General features: G+C 52.2%; 2 protein-coding genes across 6 annotated transcripts in view; both read left to right on the plus strand.

Annotated features, from left to right (window-relative positions):
- Positions 1-4,138, plus strand: part of LOC140902350 (sphingolipid delta(4)-desaturase/C4-monooxygenase DES2) — a 28,960-nt gene extending 24,822 nt beyond the window's left edge. For all 4 annotated transcript variants that reach the window (XM_078849937.1, XM_073322353.2, XM_073322350.2 and 1 more), the window contains 2 exons: positions 2,036-2,778; positions 3,052-4,138. In XM_078849937.1, coding sequence (XP_078706063.1) covers positions 2,062-2,778; positions 3,052-3,195 — 861 coding nt within the window. In that variant the 5' untranslated portion in view covers positions 2,036-2,061 and the 3' untranslated portion in view covers positions 3,196-4,138. The remainder of the gene's footprint in view (positions 1-2,035; positions 2,779-3,051) is intronic.
- Positions 4,139-13,296: 9,158 nt separating this feature from the next.
- Positions 13,297-21,460, plus strand: TBCB (tubulin folding cofactor B). 2 transcript variants are annotated; one of them, XM_073321401.1, is made up of 6 exons: positions 13,301-13,492; positions 17,666-17,809; positions 18,711-18,807; positions 20,221-20,412; positions 20,542-20,614; positions 21,063-21,460. In XM_073321401.1, the coding sequence occupies exons 1-6, from the start codon at positions 13,367-13,369 to the stop codon at positions 21,178-21,180; spliced, it is 750 nt and encodes a 249-aa protein (XP_073177502.1). In that variant the 5' UTR covers positions 13,301-13,366; the 3' UTR covers positions 21,181-21,460. The 2 variants fall into 2 exon arrangements, with proteins under 2 accessions (XP_073177501.1, XP_073177502.1); XM_073321400.1 differs by having other exon boundaries at positions 13,297-13,492; positions 20,221-20,614.
- The last annotated feature ends 1,378 nt before the right edge of the window (positions 21,461-22,838 follow it).

Below are 22,838 nucleotides of genomic sequence, written 5' to 3' on the forward strand. Positions count from 1 at the left end.
AGCACTGGGGATTGGCGATCTAGTCCCAGAGGGTGGGTTCTAGTCTGTGGCAGTGATTTAAAAACACCTGTTTCTGGTATTTTGATGCCTTATTCATGCAAATGGATGGAGCTGGTTCAAAACCAGGCTGGCGTCACTCCCCAGCTGGTGTCAGTCAGGTGTTGTTCCATTGGAATCAGCAGGCTAGATCCCCAGACAGGTCTAAACCATCCCCTCCCTTGGGATTCAAATCCCTTTCAAAGTTCTGATCCAAACCCAAACTTCCCAACCCTATAACGGGCTGACTCCAAACTTGCATCCTCTGTCGCCCCCTTGTGGTAGAGGAGAGCCAAGATTGGGCTGGGGTGCGAATAAAGGGGATTTTCTGGGGGTGTTGGTGGGGTTGCGTAAAGCAGCCAGGGGAAGGGATCTGCCAAGAACACAATTACAGCCAAATCCCGTCTCTTCTGTCCGGTGCGGGACCACACAGCACAGAGCAGCCCTGAGTTCAGCTCAGGTCCATCTTCGGCATATTTCCTGCTGCACTTCTTGGAGATCAGCTAGCATGGGGGAGGAGTATTGGTTAGAGCTGGTTGGGGAATTTTTTGCTGGAACTTTTTGCTGATTCATCAAAACCAAAAGTCTCTGGGGCAACGTCGGTTCTGGTAAAACTTGAGTCAGGAATTCCCTAGGTGAGACAACTCCACTGTAGAGTTGTCACCATCTTGATTGTTAGGCCACTTATTTGGGGATCTAGGTGATGCAGGGTCAAGTCCCTTGTTCCAGTGGCCAAGCTCAAGAGAGACTTTGGATTCTGTAAAAGAGGGAAGATTCATAGACTTTTTTATTTTTATTTTTTTAAGGCCAGCAAAAACTGTTAGAGGAGGACCTTGAACCTGGGTTTCTCCACATACCAAGTGAATATTCGAACCACGGGGCTAGCCCAGTGGCTCTGTGGGGTGTCTCCCTTGTGTAGTTTCATAACAAATTTTGAAAGGTCTTGGTTTGGTTTGGTTTTCCGATGTGGAATCCAAACAAATTTCCAAGCTTCTCAATGTTTTGTGAAAAGGGGCTTGTGTTTTCCAGCCGGCCTGGAATAACAATACCAGTTCACAAACTCAAACCACAGACTCCCAACCCACAAGTTTATACGGGTACAGAACGTGCTTATAGACAGATGGCCTGGAAAACGGGACGTGAGCGTAACCTGCTGCAGGAACAGCTGCTTGAGTTTGCAGAGAGCCTGGGACAATTGCTCTGCAGGGTGGGATCTGCCCCGGCTCCACAGGAGCTCACTCAGAGGCCCAGCAATGGCAGTGGGGATGAACAAGCTCATTTGCCCATTAAAGCAGGTGAGAGAGGATCAGGTTAGAAGCTGGGAGCAACAGCTCATTCTGGCACCACCAGAGGGTGGGTTTATCACCACATCCCCACCCCGGGGGTATTCCATGAGGACCCAGGGTTTTAGGTGCTTTGACTAAAGCACTTGTCTGCTTCCGACTGGCTGTGCATAACCAGAGCCTCACGGTGTCCTCTGTGTCTGGGGAGCTCAGCGCTCAAGGGCGCGGCCTCTAAAGCCATAACCCATGAAGGAGCCAGGCCCAAGATAAATCTTAGATGCTGGAAACCAGAAAAGATTCATAGATTTTTAGGGCCACCTGGCCACCTAAATTAGGTCATCAAGTTTGACCTCCTGTATAACACACCTCTGTCTCAGTAAGGTACCATGGTATCAGAGCGCCTTACAGCCCCGCCATGATACAAAGGGGGAAACTGAGGCATGGATCCACAAAGGAATTAAGACTCCCCATGCCCATTGATTTCAGTGCCTAAAAATTCTTGAGGATCTGGGCCTAGGGAGTCTGTAGCAGAGGAGGGACTTGAACCTCCGTCTTGCAGATTCTTGCCCAGCTTCTCTCCCCAGATTGCCCACCGGCTACGAATGCATTGAACGCAATGGTTTGTGTAAGGCGGTACTGACGTGCCATACCGCCACCGGCAGGCTGGATCCCAGCCCTGCCCTTCCTGAGCTAACGTTTCTGCATCCCCTCCACAGCCAAGTACCCTGAGATCAAGAAGCTGATGGGTCCAGATCCCCAGCTGAAGTGGGTAGTGACCCTGATGGTGCTGACCCAGCTGGTGGCCTGCTACCTGGTGAAGGACCTGCCTTGGAAGTGGGTCTTCTTCTGGGCTTACGCCTTCGGGGGCTGCCTCAACCACTCCATGACACTGGCCATCCATGACATCTCCCACAACGTGGCCTTCGGCAACAAGGAGGCCAAGTGGAACCGCCTCTTCGGCATGTTCGCCAACCTGCCCATCGGGGTCCCCTACGCCACCTCCTTCAAGAAGTACCATGTCGACCACCACCGCTACCTGGCCGGGGACGGGCTCGACGTGGACATCCCCACGGCCTTCGAGGGACGCTTCTTCCACTCGCCGCCCCGCAAGATCCTCTGGCTCTTTCTGCAGCCCGTCTTCTACATCCTGCGGCCCCTCTACGTCAACCCCAAGCCCGTCACTGGCCTGGAGGTGATCAACGTCGCCGTGCAGCTGGCTTATGACCTCTTGATCTACTCCTTGTGGGGACCCAAGCCCATCTTCTACATGATCGCCGGCTCCACACTGGCCATGGGGATCCATCCCATCTCCGGACATTTCATCGCTGAGCACTACATGTATCTCAAGGGCTACGACACCTTCTCCTACTACGGCCCCTTGAACTGGCTGACCTTCAACGTGGGTTATCACATGGAGCATCATGATTTCCCCAGCATCCCGGGCAGCAAGCTGCCACTGGTAAGAACTTCTCTGCTTGCAATCGTCTGGCTGGAAGGGGTAGAATCCCTGGGAAAGTGGGTGGAGCCCAGCAGGGAACCAAAAGACCTTAAAATAGGCAGGGAACCTGTAGCAGAGCGGTCACCCCGCTCCGGGTTGAAAGGGGTTAAAAACAGCCCTAGTATACCATGAACGTGACACCACAGAACGCTGGGCAGTTGTGCATCTCCATCGAAACATCCCAGGGCAGAGATTTGTGTTCACGGTCAGACCCCAGTGTGTCTCTGCTTCCAGGTGAAGAAGATCGCTGCTGAGTACTACGACCATCTGCCCTACCACACCTCCTGGGTCTGCGTCCTCTGGGACTTTGTCTTCTGCGAGTCGCTGGGGCCCTTCGCCCGCGTGAAGAGGAAGTACAAAGTGGCCAAGGCGGAGTGAAACAAGAGGGTTACCCAACAGAGCTCCCCGCTCTCCAGCCTCTCAGGGGACGGGGGGAGGTTTGACATCAGGGGAGTTATTTATACCTGTTGCCTAATACCAGACGTGTACACGCTTCATTTAAGGGTCAAATATTGTCAGAGACTCCACTGACCGAGACATGAGTCATTAGGCAGCCTGATCGGGCCATGGGAGCACTCCTCCTGGCCGCTCGGCTGGTGTACAACTACCCCAGACCACCCACGCCCCTCCCAGCAACCAACACAGGGGGTGCGGCCAGTGGTACTGGGACATGGCTGAGAAGGGGGTGTAGCTAGGGCATCTCCTGGGATCACCAGCTGCTGCTAACAGACAGTGTAGATTAGAGCAGCCTTCAGGCTATTCTGTGCCAGGGACTAGCTTGGCATCCCGATGGCTTTCCTGCCACCTTCATTCCCCCCACACCCCAGACTTCTTATCAAATGGTCCCCAGCCAATTTGGAGCATTGGCTGGTATTTGTACATAGGTATTACTAAGGGCCACCAAAGATACCTCGAATCTAGGCTGCAGCATTACAGGCCTGATTCCCCGCTCCCTCAAAGTGGTGTGAATCTGGAGTGACCCCATTGAAATCAGTGGCATTGAACAAGCATAAATCCATGGGAGTCAGTGGGGCTGATTCATGCCTCCCTCACCCTGCTCTAGACCAGGAGCAACTGCCCTAGTACGGATGTAAAGGAAACAAGAATCGGGCCCCTTATAAAATTTGAACTGTAATAAGTGAATACCCAGATCTGCAAGAAAGGACCAGGCATACATAATGCAAAGAGACAGCCCTACTTAATTAGTCATGTTCCTTATATTAAAAGTAACACGAGGAGAAGCTTCGGTTGGATCAGTGCCTTTTTTAGCTCCTTTGATGGAAAAAAGAGACTGAAAATATACATATATTTTTTTAAACCATCAGAATGTCAACTCTGGCTTGGTTTCTGCTGGAGAGCTGCTTGGAGGTCTCCAAGGTGTCGCTTGAAACCACTCCTGGAAAGGAAAGGGAGAGGCTGGCAGTTTAACAAAGAGAGCTCACCTCCCACCTGTTTGTGGGGTGCTTGAGTTTGTTGGTGTCACTGGGGATCTGGCCCTGGATATCTGCAAACCTTTGGTCCATACCTGTCTTGCATTATCTCTGCGTGTTTGCGGTGGTGGGATCATTTGCTTACAAGTGACAGGTGGGGTTTTGAAAGTGTAAATTAAAGTTGGAGTTGTCAGATCTTACTGTGAAAGGGCGGGGGTAAAGATTTGATGTGGGAGCTGGGTTTTGTTAAAAATAATAATGTCTTATTTTATAGGGTCTTTCATTCTTAAGGATCCCAAGGACTTTACGTAATCTGGAGAAATCGTGTCTTTTGGTGCTGAGGCGTAGTGGCTGTTTCGTAGCGCAAAGCTCCAGACTTCAGAGCGGGTCGTAAAGAAGTCCCATCTCTGATTGAGATTGCTGGGCAAGTTTAGAGAGCTGAACAGAATTACAGGAGTGGGAATTTTGCCAGAAGCCTGAGCCTCTTGGGGGAGGGGAAGCGCCCTGGCATTTTTAATGATCACAAATTAGTCAAGACACTGGGTTGACGTGGCAACACAGCGCCCCCTAGTGCCATGCTGGAGCATTGAGGTCAGCACTGGTGCGGGGAGCGCCACCCTGTGAGTCACCCACCCTGCTCCCCGCAGCACAGCGCCCCCTAGTGCCACACTGCTGTCCCTCTCCCTGCAGCACCGTCCCTGGTTGTGTATTTATTTTCCACACAAACCCCTCCAAGTCCTGACCCATCAGCCGCCCTGCCGAGCTTGTGAGATCTCAACGCAGCCATAGCAGCCCGAGTGGGTAGGTCCAGCAGGCCCCCTTCTACCATCTGTCACTCCCCCGGCCCATTTCAGTTCTGGAACGCCCAGCGCTGGTCCTCCCCTCAGTGGCACGGGAGGAGTTCTGCAGATACATCCACGGTTGTCAGCACGCGACAGCAGACGCCCCCTCCAGACCGATCCACGAGCCCCGTCTCTGTCCCCCAACTATCTGCCTTTCCTCCCCCAGTTTGTGTTGGTCTCTCATATTATTTCTCCCTCGGAACAAGAGGGCCATTGACCGGTGTGTTGAACGCTATTCGCTGCACTGGAATCACAGCAGGGGCAGGCTGAGTGGTGTTTTAGACGGTCTGACTATGTGTGTGTGTGTGGTGCCAATCATGGGGCATCGGACAAGGTCTTTAGGTGCTACCTGAATGCATGTAACAATACAACCCGGATTTAAAAGGCTGGCTTTGGGATACCGGTTCGTTTGACTTTACAGAGCCGTGGAATGAGCTGGTTGGTGTGTGTCTGTGTGCACGGCCTCTGCTGAACTGAACATAAGACTGGCCAGCCTGGGTCAGAGCAAAGACCCATCTATCCTCCTATTGTCTTCCAACAGCTGGTGCCAGATGCTTTAGAGGGAATGACCAGAACAAGGCAATTATCGAGTGATCCATCCCCTATTGTCCAGTCCCAGCTTCTGGCAGTCAGAGGCTTAGGGACACCCAGAGCATGGGGTTGTGTCCCTGACCATCTAGGCTAATAGCCATTGATGGACCTATGCTCCAGGAACTTCTCTCATTCTTTTTTGGACCCAGTTATATTACTGCCCTTCACAGCATCCCTTGGCAATGAGTCCCCCGGGTTGACTGTGTGTTGGGTGAAGAAATACTTCCTTATGTTTGTGGCACCTTAGAGACTAACCAATTTATTTGAGCATAAGCTTTCGTGAGCTACAGCTCACTTCATCTTGCATCCGATGAAGTGAGCTGTAGCTCACGAAAGCTTATGCTCAAATAAATTGGTTAGTCTCTAAGGTGCCACAAGTCCTCCTTTTCTTTTTGCGAATACAGACTAACACGGCTGTTACTCTGAAACCTTTCCTTATGTTTGTTTTCATCCCGCTGCCTGTTAATTTCATGGGGTGACCCCTGGTTCTTGTCACAGGCGCCGACCTTTCAAACTGCCGGGGGGTGCTCAACCCCAGGTCCTGCCCCCACTCCATCCCTTAATCCAAGGCCCCACCCTCCCTCTTCCCGCCCACTTCCACCCCCTCCCCAGAGCACCGGGTCTCCGCTCCTCCCCCTCTCTGCCAGCCTCCCTGTACGCTGCGAAACAGCTGTTTGTGGAGGGTGGGAGGCGGAAGGCGCTGATCTGCGGGGCCGCCAGTGGGCAGGAGGCACCGCGGGGGAGAACTGGTGGGGGGCTGCTGGTGGGTGTTCCACCCCTACCATTTTCCCCCCATGGGTGCTCCAGCCCCAAAGCACTCACAAAGTCGGCACCTATGTTTCTTGTGTTATGAGAAGGGGTAAATGACACGTCCCTAGTCACTTTCTCCGCACCAGCCCCAATTTTATAGACCTCGCTCCGATCCCGCTTCGGGCATCTCTTTTCCAAGTTGGAAAGTCTCAGGCTTTATAATCTCTCCTCACCTGGAAGCTGTTTCGTGCCCCTCCTCACTTTTGTTGACCTTCTCTGCACTTTTCCCACTTCTAATATATCTTTTGTGAAACGGGGCGACCCAAACAGCATGCTGTAGTCAAGCTGGGGGCGTACCATGGATTGATACCGTGGCGTTACGATATTTACTGCCTTACGATCTTCCCCTTTCCTAAGGGTTCCTAACCTTCTTGTTGCTTTTTTCTGATGGCTGCTGCCCAGCGAGCAGAGGGTTTTTGGAGCACTCGAGCCGCTCAGCCACATTGTTGGTGCTAGCAGCAGTCCCACGCCGTTCAGTGGAGTCCTGGAAGAGGTTGTGGTCAGGCCAGGGGGGACGCTGAAGGATCAGTGCTGCACCCCAAGGGGTTGGGCAACTGGACAGCAGGTTCCAGCTCTCAAGAAGGGGGTGCTAGCCAGAGGGTTTGTGCCCTGAGAATGTGCCTGGGGACCCCAAGACTGGGGCAGTGGCTGGTTCCAGAGACTTAAAAGACGGTCACGGCCATCTAGTGAGTGGCCGAGAGGGGGCGCTCAGTTGGGAGCTGACTCACCTGCTGTATTGCTAATCACAAGGGAGGTTCCCCATCATCATCTCATGTGGCAGGGGACTAGGGTTCTGCCACAGGGAGATGTTAAGTTCTGTCCTTGCTGCTCCTGTGAAGGTCTGAGCCACTCTGTACGTGCAGCACAGAGCCAACTGTGACGTTCCATGGGTTCTTCTCCAGCTCCGAATCAGAAGCCCGGGGGCTATAGTGGGGGACAGAACCACTGCCTCTGAACCTTTCTGTTGGACCAAACCCACCAGCCACCGATTTCACCATCTGGTTTGGACAGAGCTGAAAACTCATGCCCTGAAGCCAGCTGCAGAACCTAATTTGGATGTCGGCAGAGCTTCCTCATTCCCTTGTTACTGATCAGTTCAAATCTCCATCCCCTGCCCCTGCTACCCTCTTCCTCCAAAATGCTGCTGCAAAGAATCAGGGGAAGGGATAACTTTTATGAGTGAATTTCAGTGCCCAGTCAGGAGTGGCAGCCCCTGGGGCCTGGCTCCTGTGCCTATGGAGAAGGTGACTCACTAAGGTAGGCCAAGGAGAAGCAGGACAAACCACATAGAATCATAGGACTGGAAGGGACCTCAAGAGGTTATCTAGACCAGTCCCCTACACTTATGGCTGGACTAAGCATTATCTTCTAGACCATCCCTGACAGGTGTTTGTCCAACCTGCTCTTAAAAATCCCCAATAATGGAGATTCCACAACCTCCCTGGGCAATTTATTCCAGTGCTTAACCACCCTGACAGTTAGGAATTTTCTCCTAATGTCCAACCTAAATCTCCCTTGCTGCAATTTAAGCCCATTGCTTCTTGTCCTAGCCTCAGAGATTAAGAAAAACAAAATTTCCCTCCTCCTTTCAACAACCTTTCATTGAAAACTGTTGTCATGTCCCCTCTCAGTCTTCTCTTCTCCAGCCTAATCGAATCCATTTTTTTCAGTCTTCCCTCATAGCTCATGTTTTCTAGATGTTTAATCATTTTTGTTGCTCTCCTCTGGACTTTCTCCAATTTGTCCACATCCTTCCTGAAATGTGGTGCCCAGAACTGGACACAATCCTGGGCACAATCAGTGCAAAGTAGGGTGGAAGAATTACAACACTCCTGCTAATACATCCCAGAATGATGTTCCCTTTTTGTGCAACAGCGTTACACTGTTGACTCATATTTAGTTTGTGGTCCACTATGACCCCCAGATCCCTTTCTGCAGTGCTCCTTCCGAGGCAGTCATGTCCCATTTCCCACCTACACACCTATGTGTGTGCTATTTAGGGGAGTTGTCTGGGGAGTTGTCCCCATTCAGGCCTGAAAGTGGAGGCACTGCTGGGGCTGGATCCACAGCCATCGGGCAGATCTGCCAGTTGCATGTAGAAGGGCCCCCGGGAGGCGATTGGTGTGGGCTCCTAGACACATCAGATGAAGTCCTAACAGAGGCGAACCATGCGCCCGGCTCTTCACTCGTTAGAATTCAGCGCACAGGGCGGCTGGCTAGGAAGACAATGTTGTTCTCCCGTGACCCTGCTGTCGGGTGACCATTAGCAGAGCCTTTGATTAAGGGGAAGCATCGATGGAAAATAACTCACGCTGGGCACCTGCCAGCTCCCCTCCCTAGCCACTGTCCCTCCTGTGAGTGCTGTCTGAACTCAGCGCCTGATTCTGAGCCCCACAGGGCCCAGCCTGATTCCCCCTCTCCTCCCCCACCCCGTGCCACTCCCCAGGGGTCCATAGCCACTAGCGTGAAGCAGTCTTATCTGTGCTGTGGCTCAGCTCTCTAAAACCACCAGCCTCTGGCAGCAAGAGCCCTGCCCTGCAGGCCTCCACAGGCCCCGCTCAGGCTACGCAGGTAAGCGATAAGCTCATGCCAAAGTCCTCGACCCAGGCCCTGTTCCGCTGAACACGCTCAGAATTCCCAGGAACTGTACAGCACAGTTCTGCTCAACACACAGCCCTGAGCTATAGTGATCAGGAAACTGAGAATAAGTTGATTATCAAAGAATAGACATTCCAGTGCTGGGGGCGGGCGTAAGAATATTGGGACCAAACGGTTACATATCAGAACACGCTTCCTGGAGACAAAGCACCAGACAAGTTCTCTTCCCAGCTAAAGACGCTTGTCTCGCCCAAAGTCGTGTTCAGCCAAGCCTGGTTGAGGTCCCTTTTTCATGAAGCAAACTCGCTGGCCGTTCGCTGCCAAGGGCAAGGATGCCAGGGCGTCCCCTTTGCCCCCCCCCCAAACGTAGCAGAACAAACCTTTGATGTTCACCCCAACATAATGTCGTCGTCCCCCCACGCCGCTATACCTCTTCCTGTTAGCTTCCTTCTGAAGTCCCCGCCAGGTTTCATTAGCATTTCTAATGGGTGCCCAGTGTGAACCAGACAGTGCTCAATTTACACGTAAAGAGATAGATGGATACATGGATCTTGCCTGGAGGACAATCTTCTTTTCCCCTTTCCTGGTGACCCACTCCCAAGCTGTACCTTCAGAACATAGGTTTCAGAGTAACAGCCGTGCTAGTCTGTATTCGCAAAAAGAAAAGGACGACTTGTGGCACCTTAGAGACTAACCAATTTATTTGAGCATAAGCTTTCCGATGAAGTGAGCTGTAGCTCATGAACGCTTATGCTCAAATAAATTGGTTAGTCTCTAAGGTGCCACAAGTACTCCTATTCTCCTGTTGGTAATAGCTTATCTAAAGTGACCACTCTCCTTACAATGTGTATGATAATCAAGGTGGGCCATTTCCAGCACAAATCCAGGGTTTAACAAGAACGTCTGAGGAGGGGGGTGGGGAACACTTCAATCTCTCTAGTCACGCGATTACAGACATGAAAGTTGTGATATTACAACAAAAAAACTTCAAATCCAGACTCCAGTGAGAGACTGCTGAATTGGAATTCATTTGCAAATTGGATACAATTAACTTAGGCTTGAATGGAGACTGGGAGTGGCTAGGTCATTATGCAAGGTAACCTATTTCCCCTTGTTTTTTACTACCCCCCCCCCCAGATGTTCTTGTTAAACCCTGGATTTGTGCTGGAAATGGCCCACCTTGATTATCATACACATTGTAAGGAGAGTGGTCACTTTAGATAAGCTATTAACAGCAGGAGAGTGGGGTGGGGGGAGGTATTTTTTCATGCTTTGTGTGTATAAAAAGATCTTCTACACTTTCCACAGTATGCATCCGATGAAGTGAGCTGTAGCTCACGAAAGCTCATGCTCAAATAAATTGGTTAGTCTCTAAGGTGCCACAAGTCCTCCTTTTCTTTCTTCAGAACATAATTTTCAGTACAGATCCATAACTCCCGTACATACGTTTCACAATGGTAATGACTTTCATTAGAGATCTTAACCTGTCACCCTTTGGGGAAACTAGGATGTAAATACCAGAACCAGGGGATTCCAGTAACCTTTATGCCCTCTGCCAGCCCAGCTGGCATCAAAAGATCCCTGGGTTACACCTCCCCCCACTCCCCTGACATCCCTGCTGCACCAGATCAGTCCAAGGGATAGCTCTATCTCTCCCTGCTACAGTGGATGAGATTAGTGGGCCTTTCTGGCCCCTTACCCCCCTTCTCTGCTGGACCAGAGCACTGGTCTGCCTAGTTTACAGTTAGGGCTCTCTTGGTTCTTGTCACGCAGACAGAAAGCAGAAGGTCAGAGTCCAAAGTGCAGGCAATGCGATGTGTATTGGGGTTAACAAGCATAACCACAGCTCTTTACACCAGCAGAGCTTCCTTTCCCCCCTCGCTCCTGGTACCGCCCCTTACCATGTATGGTCCTACTCCATTTTGGAGGTTCTTGAGTCCGGGGAGTTCAGTATCACCTCTTTTGTACCCCACGGGAAGGGGAAGGAGTGAGGTTGTGTTCCAGCCAGGGTCAACGTTTCTTTGGCTTTTAGTATTTCTTATACCTTCCCCCCTACCCCGATCCCCTTTGGCCCTCTCAGCTGGTTGCTTGACTTTGTCTTGGGAGAGGGGTCGGGGCAGAACTGTCCTTCAATTGTACATTTGTATATTAAACTCCCATCATATCCAGCAACACTTTCACTGTATTTCTTATCTTTTCTCATGGCACTAAACCCCCGATCTGGCTGTGGCAGAAGCAACACTCAGTGTCTTTGTTCCTTGTTCACATATGTCAATAAGACACAAACAATTATATTTTAAAACCCCCAAACTTCACCTGGCAAACAAAACCCAAAATTCTATCTCAGGCAAATAAATAGGCCTAAATACTATATTACCATCACTAGCACTCACTACCCTGCCATAACAGATCACACAGAGAGTTGTGTAGTCTTCTGTTTGCATCCCCTGTCCTGCTGGGTAAACACTAGCGTGTGATCTCTTGTGCCCTGCATCAGACTAATGGCCCATATGTTATAGCACGCGTTAGCTGACGGGGAGCTCAGAGCCCCAGAGGTATTTAGGCACCTAACTCCCACTGGTTTCACCCCAACACAGACAGCCACCCATTCACCCAGCTCTACACCCTCCCATCCATTGGGCGCCTAAATACCTTTGAGGCTCTGGACCTAAATAACTCACCCAAGAGGTCTGTGGAAGAGCTGGGAACAAAACCCAGAGTCTTAGGCCAGCTGTCTAACCACGGGGCCTTCAGGATGAGCGGATGCCCGAAGGGAGGCCCTACAGAAATATAAAATTGTCACTAGTGTAGGATACTTCAAAAGGTGCTGGAAGTAATGTGCAGCTATAACACAGATGCTGTGCATCTGCCCATATCCATGCACTCTGCCTCACAGCCACCCTCCCCAATGCAAAAAGAAAAGGAGTCCTTGTGGCACCTTAGAGACTAACCCATTTATTTGAGCATAAGCTTTTGTGAACTACAGCTCACTTCATCGGATGCATACTGTGGAAAATACAGTGGGGAGATTTGAATTGGAATTAATTTGCAAACTGGATACAATTAACTTAGGCTTGAATAAAGGCTGGGAGTGGATGGGTCATTACACAAAGTAAAACTATTTCCCCATGTTTATTTCCCCCACCCCTGCTGTTCCTCTCACGTTCTTGTCAACTGCTGGAAATGGCCCACCTTGATTATCACTACAAAAGGTTCCCTCCCCGCCCCCCTCCGCTGCTGGTAATAGCTCACCTTAGCTGGTTTCAGAGTAACAGCCGTGTTAGTCTGTATTCACAAAAAGAAAAGGAGTCCTTGTGGCACCTTAGAGACTAACCCATTTATTTGAGCATAAGCTTTCGTGAGCTACAGCTCACTTCACAGTATGCATCCGATGAAGGGAGCTGTAGCTCACGAAAGCTCATGCTCAAATAAATGGGTTAGTCTCTAAGGTGCCACAAGTCCTCCTTTTCTTTTTGCGAATACAGACTAACACGGCTGCTCCTCTGAAACCTCCCTGATGCATATACCCGCACACCCACCCAGGCACCAGGGTGACCAGACAGCATCTGTGAAAAATCGGGATAGGGGGTGGAGGGTAATAGGCTTCTATATAAGAAAAAGCCTCATATATCGGGACTGTCCTTATAAAATCGGGACATCTGGTCGCCCTGCCAGGCACTGATGCCTGCAGCCGTGACTGGGTGCACAAGTCGATGCATGCAAGAACGGGTGGGTGCATGGCTGGGACGGGTGCATGGTAGGGAAGCACCTACTTCCACATGGATGCAGGCACCCGCACATGGAGCCATGCATCCATGCACCTGTCTGCACATGCATCCACACGCACCCTCCCGTCCTCGCTTGCAGCTACCTGGGCATGGACCGACATAACAGAGAACCCGCCCTGCCCCGCCCTCTCCGCCCAGCTGCCCTCACCGTTCTGCGGCCTCAGCCTTCAACCTGCCTCTACATTCCGCACTGCCATTGGCTGAATGGGCCTCCGCCGCACGTAACGCCGCCTTCTATTGGCTGAGGTCAAAGCCGGGCCGCTTGTGAGTTCCATCTGGAGGCGGGGAGAAGGCGGCTCACAACGCGCTTGGATTGGTTGGTCCGGGCGGCGGGGGCGGGCCGCGCCCGGGGCCGACCGCGGTGCGATTGGCCGGCCTGGGCGGGGCGGGCGGCGATTGGCCGGGCGCGCCCGGGGGGCGGGCCGAATCTTCCAGAAGCGAGCGGGCTCCCGACGGCGGGCGGTCGCTCGGCGGGTGCGGCGGCGGCACCATGATCCTGTCGGGGGCGCTGGGCGCGGCCTCCCCGGCTACCGTGTCCGTCTCCATCAGCAGCAGCCTCAACTCCTTCCGCGCGCAGAAGCGCTACGGGCGGGGCCTCACCATCGCCGAGTTCAAGGTACCCGGGACCGGCCCCTCCCCCGGGAACCGGACACCGGACCGGGACCGGCCCCTCCCCCGGCCTGACCCACACCCACCGGACCGGCCCCGGCCCCTCCCCTGGGCACCGAACCGGACACAGGACCGGCCCCTCCCCCGACCGGACACCGGACCGGACACTGGACCGAACCGGGACCGGCCCCTACCACGGCCTGACCCACACCCACCGGACCGGGACCGGCCCCTCCCCTGGGCACCGGACCGGCCACCGGAGTGGGACCGGCCCCTGCCCTGGCCTGACCCACACCTACCGGACCGGCACCGGCCCCTCCCCCGGACACCGAACCGGGGCTGACTGACACCCCCCCCCAGGACCAGCCCACGGGGACTTTCGCTCCCCCACACCCCTGTCCAAACTGGGACCTCCTGACCCACACCCTCCCCGCAGTGCAGTCGCCCCTGACAGCAAATCAGGACACGACGGACCCGATGCTGAACCCTCTGGCGCTGGGGTGGGATTGAGATGTCCCTAGGGCTGACTGACCAGGACCAAGCCCTGTGGATCCCCTGACTCCTTCCCAACCAGGGACTGACCGAACCCGTCACTGGACCAGAACCAACACGAACCGTTATTACTCTGGCCCGGGCCAAGCCCTATGGGACCCCCCCATGCACTCGACACTGGCCTGATCCCCACACTCCTGACGCTGGACCAGATGGATCAACGCTGACCCCACTAACATCTGCCAGGGCCTTCACGGCCTGATCTCCTTGGGACTAACCCCACTCCTGGGAGCCCACTGACACCTGCTAGGGCTTGACCCGCCCTTGGACCCTGGACTGGGATCCCCCACCCTCCCCTCCGAGAACCTACCAGGGCCTGACCCATTCCCAGACCAACACCCCACCCCACCCTACTGCTTGGGATGGATGCTGACACCACCGACACCTGACCCCTATGGCTCCTGCAAGGACCACACTGACTCCTTTTTAGGACCTGATCCTCCCTGGCTCTTCCTGAGCTGGGGACTTCTCTCTGGGACTAATCTACCTAGTACTAGACCTTCCCCAAATCTCTATGGGATCTTCCCACGTGTTGCCGTTGAGGGCAAGGCACTGGGGCTGAGCTCCCATCTGCTGCCCTCCCCAGGGGCCCAGGCGAGGTGGCAGGAGGAGCTAGCCTCTCTCTTCCTCTCCCTGCTAGGCCCTCCCCGACTCCTGTTGCTACTTACTTGATCCCTCACCCTAATCCAGAGCCGGCCTCTGCTCTGCTGATTCTGAAATTGTCCAGCTGATGGGGCCTCTATTGTTCCCCTTCTTCCAGGACCCTTCAGTGACCCCTTCTTGCTCCCCCAACATATGCCGATGAACAGCATCCTCCTTCCATGCTTCCTTTGTTGCCTTTTCCTCGGGTCTTTGCACTGAGCTCTTTGCTTGGATCCCTCAGACGCCACCCCCATTTTCTCCTTAAAACACGCTTGATCCATGTGGCCCTGTTCTTTATATGACCTACCCCAGCTTGGAGTGCTCCTTTCTTTTGTGTTTTGATTGGTTTTAAGGAACCTGGGGTGAGATTTTAATACAAACTCAGGGAAGCTTAATAGATTTAGTAGATCCCGTCAAGCCCAGGTCCTTGAGGCAACACGGGTTATTCCCTACAGCTAGACTGGGAAGGATTAGACGTTTATCAGTAAAAGTCAGTAATCATCAATTTCACCAGATAGCCCCCCTCCAAAAAGACCTCCCTCAATAATAATTGAAATTTACAGAGAAGCAAAGTACATTTCTCAAGCGGCGTTTTTCTTACTTTGATTTAGGGCTGTTTTGACAGGTGGTGGTGGCCAGTTGTGTTCTAATGGTTATCGAGCTCTAACTTTTTGAACTTCAGGGTCTGCTGTCATTAAACAATTAGTCTGTTCTCTCCATGAGTTCCTGCAATTGTGAACATTTAAATAGATAAACGTTAAGAAGAAGAAGCAGCTTAAAACAGTGCAGTTGAGCCAGAACTCAGTTCAGGTGATCGTAAGCAACAGTAATGAGTCCCTGCCTGACTGAATTTCCTGCCTCTGCTCAGCCGAGAGTCCTGGCTGGGGTCTGTGCTCTGCCCGTTCAGGACCACAGGCTCCTTGCATCTGCAGGAATCGGTAGCTCTGCTGCCATGCCCCACTCACTCTGTGACAGCAGGAGCTGTTCAGCGGTGGGATGAGTGAGTGTGGGGAGAGCAGAGACCCCAACCAGGACTCTGTGGGAGAGGCCACCCTGCTGCTGAGTGGCTCCTGCCCCCTCGATTATCTGAACAAAATGCCGGCGTGTCCCCCCGTGCTATTCGGAGAGCTGGGAGTACGCTGTACCTTACCTCTCCTATTCAAGGAACGAGGGATTCCTGTCAGCCTGGAGCAGCGTCCTGTCTCCGGCAGTTGCCAGTGTTCCAGAAAAAGATGGGAGAACCCTGCAGTAGGCAGACCCCATCCTAAATGGCTCCTTGTCCTGGCCTAAGGACTCTCTGTTCCTGGTGCTTGTATCCTTATTTGTCAGCTTTTGCCAGTGACCAATGAGACCCTATAGTAACGGGGGAAATATTCTCCCCCAAAATCACCCCTCAGATAACCCCTTCTCTTCCCCCTAAGCTCCCATAGAGAGACCCATCCGTGCAGTTTACTCTGAAGGCAAGCAAATCCGGAGATCTCCTGATCTCAGCGGAGATCTCCTGATCTCAGCGGAGCTCAGGATGGCAGGGATGGGAGGGTGGACCTACTGGGAAGTGTGTAATGGGATCAAAACCAGCATCTTCAACTCCCCCTTGGAGCCCACTGGCAGGCACTGAGATTCCAGAGCGCAGGTGTAATATACCTGTGGCAAGATGGCAGCTTCTTAGTAATAATACCTTGCCTGTGTGGAGGGCTTTTGATCAGTCATGCTCAAAGTGCTTCACAAAGGAGGGCAATATCGTTACCCCATTTGACAGATGGGGAAACTGAGGCACGGGGGAATATTTGGACCAGGGTCACCCAGCGGGCTAATGGCCAAGCCAGGAACAGAACCTCTGAATCCTAGTCTAGTGCTCTGTCCACTAGGTAACACTGCCTCCCTGTGGAGCGCATGGTAGTTACCTGGCACTGAGGTGCCCAGTACTGATTGTATTGTTTTGGGTTTGATTGCTTTCTAGCTGTATCCCAGAGCAGGGAGACAAAAATACATCTGCAGCCTACAGCCTATTGGCCTGTCTTCCTGTCTGTTCCCCCACCGTTTCCCATGCTTCTTTCTCTCACGAAACTTGACTGCTTTTTTCCCCCTCACCCCCTCTTCTCCCCTACCAGACAGGCGAGCTGCAATTCTCCATCCTGAAGCACCTGCCCCTCCAGCCGCTTTTGCTTATTTCTCTGGCCTCTCTGGTATTTGCAGTGACCCAGATCCTGTCTGAATAACTCTCCCCACAGCAGCTCTGGGGTGCATTGTGGGTCCCTGAGAAGGGCTCCATCAGCAGAAAATCCAGCCATGCCAGGCAGCCAAAAAGTGGATTAACTGCAGCTCAGCAGCTGGGGGCTTGTGCCCAGCTGTCTAACTGATGAGCCACCACTTCCTCCCCTGCAGCAGTTGGCTCTTTGCCAGCTGCTGGCTGCTGTTTGTTGCTTTCCATCAACATGTATTTATTCTCTCGGAAGGGAAAACTGATCTATAAAGCAAAATCTGACCCTGCAGGAGCTGTGTCCAGCTCCCCATGCTGCTAGGGTTGTGCTGAGCACTGATTGGTTTGCTACCTTCTGCGCTCTGTAGGACCATGTCTCTTATCAATCCCCTGTGCTCTGATCTCTCCACGTCTGAATCTGCCTTCCTGGGTGGGTTGCTGCTTCCCCTCTGTTCTCTTCTGCAATTGCGATCACTGCTGAATTAATGCCAGAGCAGCTCCTGGCAAAGCATTGGACCGGGAGCTACCTAGCCTCGGGCATCGCTGCTGAATGCGTCACCATTGCAACCAAAGCTCCATCTGAGAATCTACGAGACTGTCTAGCCCAGATCGCTTCTATCTCTTGCATTTTGTAATGTTCCTGGGTCTTATTTTCTTCTGTAAGCTCCATGATGCCTGCTTGGTCCAGTTGTCCTCTGTGGGTGGCTTTGCGGACTCTGGCTTGTATGTGGCAATGGAGTTGAGGATGTGGAAGTGCTGATCTCTGTTGTGTCTCTCCTTTCCCAGTGCAAACTAGAGCTGGTGGTGGGAAGCCCAGCATCATGTATGGACTTGGAGCTCTACACGTCCGATGACAAATTTGTAATGAAACTGGACAGCGATGAGGCCTTACTGGGATCCTACCCCATCGATGACGGCTGTAGGATACACGTAGGTATCGGGGTTGCAGATCCCCAGCGTAGACAGTGATGTGAACTGCAGTGTATTCTATCCCTGTAGCACTAAAGAGCCCGCAGGACTCGACTTTTCCTCAAGTCAAGAAATGACGTTCGTTTCCTCATAAAAGAGCAGAGATTTTAGGTCTGTGAAGGGGTTTTCAGTCACCAAATGACTTAGCAACTCGAGTCTCGCTGAAAGGCAGCGGGCTGTGGGTTACTGAATCATGCAGGTGCTTTGAAAAACCCACACCCATGATCTAAACCCCCCACCCCCACCCTGCAAAACTTGAAGTTTGTGTGTAAAGTTCTGCTTTGGCTTGTTTCTTTGGAGACTTTTTTTCTGTCAGAACTGACAAAATTAGCAGCACTTGGGTTCATAAATTATAACGCCAGACAGAACCATTAGATCATCTAGTCAGACCTCTGGTGTGACACAGGCCGTCAGGCGTCATCCAAATGACCCCTCTATTGAGCAGCCTTGTCTTCGGTACCGCCTGAGGGTGTGTACACCCAGCAGTCCTTCCCCCCCACTTGGCAGCGAGTCTCAGAGCCTGGGTCTACAGACACGGGCTCGTGCTATGGTGCTAAAACTAACCATGGTGACGTTCCCACTTGGGGTTTGAAGCTGGGGTGGGGGGTTTCAGAGTCCCAGCGTGAATGTTTTAGCACCATAGCATGAGTCTGTAGACCCAGGCTCTGAGACTCACTGCTGTGGGTTTCTGTGCTGCATAGATGTAACGTATGGCACGCATTCCAGGGACCCCTTGGGATGCCACTACCCTGAATTACGCAGCTTTAAACATCAGGTACCGGGGCTCAGTTAACCAAGACTAGGGCTAAAGAAACTGGTGTGAACAAGAGCGGACTCTGGTAATTTCCATTCTGTTCTCTAGGTTATTGACAGGAGCGGAGCCAGGGTCGGCGAGTACGAGGATGTGTCGCGGGTAGAGAAATACGAAATGTCTGCCACTGATTACGAGAAGAGGCCAGGTAAGGGTGACAGCGTTGCCAAAAGACCCATTTTTGCAGGGTTAAAACTTCCATTCCAGGATTGACATTCAAAGCCTGGTGGGTTTGATATCAAATGGAGCTCACTCGTTTGTCTTGGTCACATACGTGTTCCAGAGTGGCGCACATGTAAACAGCAAAGCACCTGAAAATACCCCCTCGGCTGGCTTTGGCTGGGGGGCAGGAGGGTGGTGGGGTGTTCTGGTGTTGCTGTCCCCAAATGGCTGAACTCACATCCCTCCCCATGAGAGAAGAGGGCCGTGAGGATAACGCCCCATACACCAGTGCCAGGTGGGTGCATAGTGAGAACCGCAGCATGTGTCCTGGGTGCGGTGGCTCAGCTTCTCAGGGTGCCTGGCTTATCTGTACTAGAAATGCACCATGCGGGCAGCGACCCACCGGCATCCTCCACCATGAGATGAGGGTTTGTGCATTGTTGCTTTCTGTTTCCCTCAGTGCTGTCCAGTTTAACTCAAACTGTGGAATCAATGGAAGGTTAAACAGATCTCACTGGCAGCAACCTTGCCTTGCATAATTTCCACCCACTCCTTGTTCCCCTCACTGCTCTCCTCCCCTGTGTCGCCCTGAAGGACACTTCACCCTCCTTGGCATTGGTACCTTCCCTCTTACGCGTGCTTGGGCAAGGAGTTCCTCCGAGGCGAGAGATGGGGAAAAATGAGATTGTTACAATCCGACTTACTGTAAATCTCCGATAATAAAAGGGAAATCTTCTACTCCCTTTTGCAGGAAGAAATGCTTTCCTTCCTCTAGGGCCAAAATACCGACTGGGATTATTTCACAATCAGTTTACTCTTACACAGGTGAAGACAACCATGAACGCCCCAGTGATCTTATTTTAGGTTTGGGAGGCTTGTATGATTACAGATGTAGTATGATGAGTGGGAACTGAAAAAAGAGGGTCTGGTTTCAAGAGGGACCTGATTGCGTGTGTCACCGAGGGGGTTCATTGTATAATGGGCCATGCTACTACCAGATACAGGCCTCTCAGCATGTAACCTTGGCCTCCCTCTCTGCATGCCCGGTAAAGATCTTTCCAGCACAGCCTCTGCCTCCTGCGTTGCGTATCGCTAACGAAAGATGGATGGCGGCAGTGAGATGTTTTACTGCTGCTAGGTTGATCTGGGCCCCAAAGGTAGGTGTTTGAAGTGGAGAAAATTGACGAAGGAAACATGAAACCGACCAGGGCTGTTGATTTTGTCTGGGTTGAGTGAAAAAAAACAAAACAATGGAAAACAAAAAAAAAGGGAAAAATAGATTTAAAAAAAAAAACTCAGTTCTAATCTTGTGTCCCATGATAGGTGGGAGTAGATGTTAAAATGTCCAAACCTGACTGTGTCCTTTTAAGACCAACCCTTTTCCCCCTCTGGCTTCCAGACTCTGTGCGCTCCTTCCTGAAGCGCAGTAAGGTGGGGAAGTTTAACGAGGAGGAGATGTTGAAGAAAGAGGCTGAGCAGGAGCAGAAACTAGCAGAAGAGAAGGCTCTGGCGGAGACCATTTCAGTGGGTGCTCGGTGTGAGGTACGGGTCTCAGGCCAGCCCAACAAACGGGGGACAGTCATGTTCGTGGGTAAGTGCCGCTGGCCCCCGGCTCTCAGTTCCTTTCCACCCTGTCTGTCTGAAAGGACAATTCTCTTAGTGAAGATCAAGCATACAAAGAGTGTCTGTGACTCGGTTTTGATTCTCCTTCTCTCCGTAGGGCTAGCAGAGTTCAAACCAGGCTACTGGATTGGCATCAAATATGACGAACCCTTAGGGAAAAACGATGGCAGGTAAAAACCCTTCCTCTGTCCAAGTTCTGTCTTGGTGCAAACGAGTAGCCCTGCTCTCTTCCCAATAGGGGCCCATGCCAAGCCAGGTTCTCTCAAAGGAAGCGAGGGGTGTGGTTTGAGCACCCAACGCCTCATCCCTGGACTTCCCCTGGGACCTCGCTCCATGTCTGTGCCTGCAGATTGTATTGAATGTCACCCTAACAACAGTGCTGAGCAATAATCTGGTTTATTGTGGGCCAAACGCACGCCGAGATGTTAACTGCTCTGGCCTGTATGGAGTGACACAGGGATGGCTCTACCCTTCCGTTAGGCCGGGGGAAGGGACCTATGAGGAAGGCGGCAGTCACGGCTCAGCGTCGGGTGGTGCGTTGCCGAGACAGCTGTGCAGGGGAAGGGAGGGCTGTGTCAAGCCGCTGCCGAGCTCATCCCCGACTCTTCCTCTTCCCAGCGTCAATGGAAAGCAGTACTTTGAATGCCAGCCCAAGTACGGCGCGTTCGTGAAGCCTCAGTACGTCACCGTGGGGGACTTCCCAGAAGAGGATTACGGACTGGATGATGAAATGTGACCGGGAGACAGGAGAAAGGAGTCCACGTGGACCCGCCGCCCTCTTCACATGGCTGTCGACACGCTGCGGCATCTCAGTGGGCTGCTGCATTTGGATCCTGCTAGAAGGCACCTAGGTGAGGGAGAAGATGTGACAAGCAGCTGTTTTGGTTTTTTTATTTCTTCTGATTGTATCTGTTTGTTCAGTGAAAGATGCCATATCCCTTTGTTTTTTCTCCCTCCCCTCCATACGCACCAGCTTAATGCAGTGACACTAATAAAGCTGCCTGGGAGGAACTGGCTGTGCAGCTTAGCAGTGATCCTTGTATCTGGAGTGTGTCTCATGTGCCGAGATCTGGCCCGGTGGCTCCAGAAGCCATTGATCAGTGGTTGGATTGAGGGCACAAGGAACCCACAAAGCTCAGATTTAAACCCATGGGAAGATTTGGGTTGGGCAAAGGGTTTAAAAACGCAACGCATTGAGAAATAGAGCATTGTCCGTGTGACTATCGTGATCGACTGCACATGGATTCGAACGTCCTCACGCTCGAACCAAGGATTAGGATCCTAAACCACAAAATCGGTATCAAGGTTGCAAACCCCTCCAGCATCCTGAGATGTTTGGAGCCAGGGTTTGGCTTAGTTCACATCCCTTTGTCCTTAAACTTTGCTTAATTGAAGGAGGTTACCCCACTAACATGTCCGCTGTGAGACACTCAATTTGAACTCCCCTTTATTCTCAAATCCCCCCCTCCCCCTCAAAAACCCCTACCCCAAGCAGAATTCTGGCCCTGTAAAGGGAGACATGCCAGAGACCCCCTGAAGTCCTTTGCTGTTGATTTTACGTGGAAGGTGCCCAGATGCTAAGGTGATGGGCAGTAGAATAAACATGCATAGGTCTTAATTCTTAGAATGACAAAAGTATAAATACCTGCTGCAGTGCAGTTTACAGTTAGCTACTGATTGACTCAGTTGAAAGCTGCAGTATTCCCCTTCAAGGGTGTGTCTTGGACAGATGAGACAACCCTGAATTCTTGTCTATTACCTTTCCCCTGTGCTGCCTAGCTGCTGCAGTGACTAGAGAAGGCATAAGGTGCATTATTAAATCTTTAGCACCTCCTCGCTTGTGCCCCTGAATTGTTAAGTGTTCGTCTGTGCGTAGCTCTCAATTTCCTGGTGCCTTGAGTTTAATTTTAGACAGCGGTAGTTAAGGAAACAGATGTGTTCCCCAAAATATTAGTCCAGTGGCAGGTGACGGTGCAGCCCCCTCTCTCTAACTGTTGTGGTTGATAGCGTGGAGATCCTTTGCAGCTGGCCGTCTGTGTGTGGATGTGCTGCTTAACCCTTCCCTGCCTCTTGTGTGGGTGACTATAACGTCCAGCAGGGAACATTCTCTAACCCCCTCTCTGCAGAGCTCTCACAGCACCATGAGGGAATCCTCCCTTTTCTGACCGCCTACAGCTTGTATTTCTCTTCCCACAATGAGGCTGTTTCAAGACTCTCCTGTAGCTTAGCCTCCAGTCGCTGCCATTGGGCCGTCCAATGCCCATTGTGCCGGGTCTGTTCTGGCAGAGGCACTGTGTCCCGAGGAAGAGAAGATCCTGAGCGCTCAGCTGGCAGGCTGCTTTCAGAAACGCACCAGTCGCGCCGTGAGGGGCGTAAGCGCGAATAGCATCAAGA

The sequence above is a fragment of the Lepidochelys kempii genome, chromosome 23 (genome assembly GCF_965140285.1).
Source record: "Lepidochelys kempii isolate rLepKem1 chromosome 23, rLepKem1.hap1, whole genome shotgun sequence".
Lineage (NCBI taxonomy): Eukaryota > Metazoa > Chordata > Testudines > Cheloniidae > Lepidochelys > Lepidochelys kempii.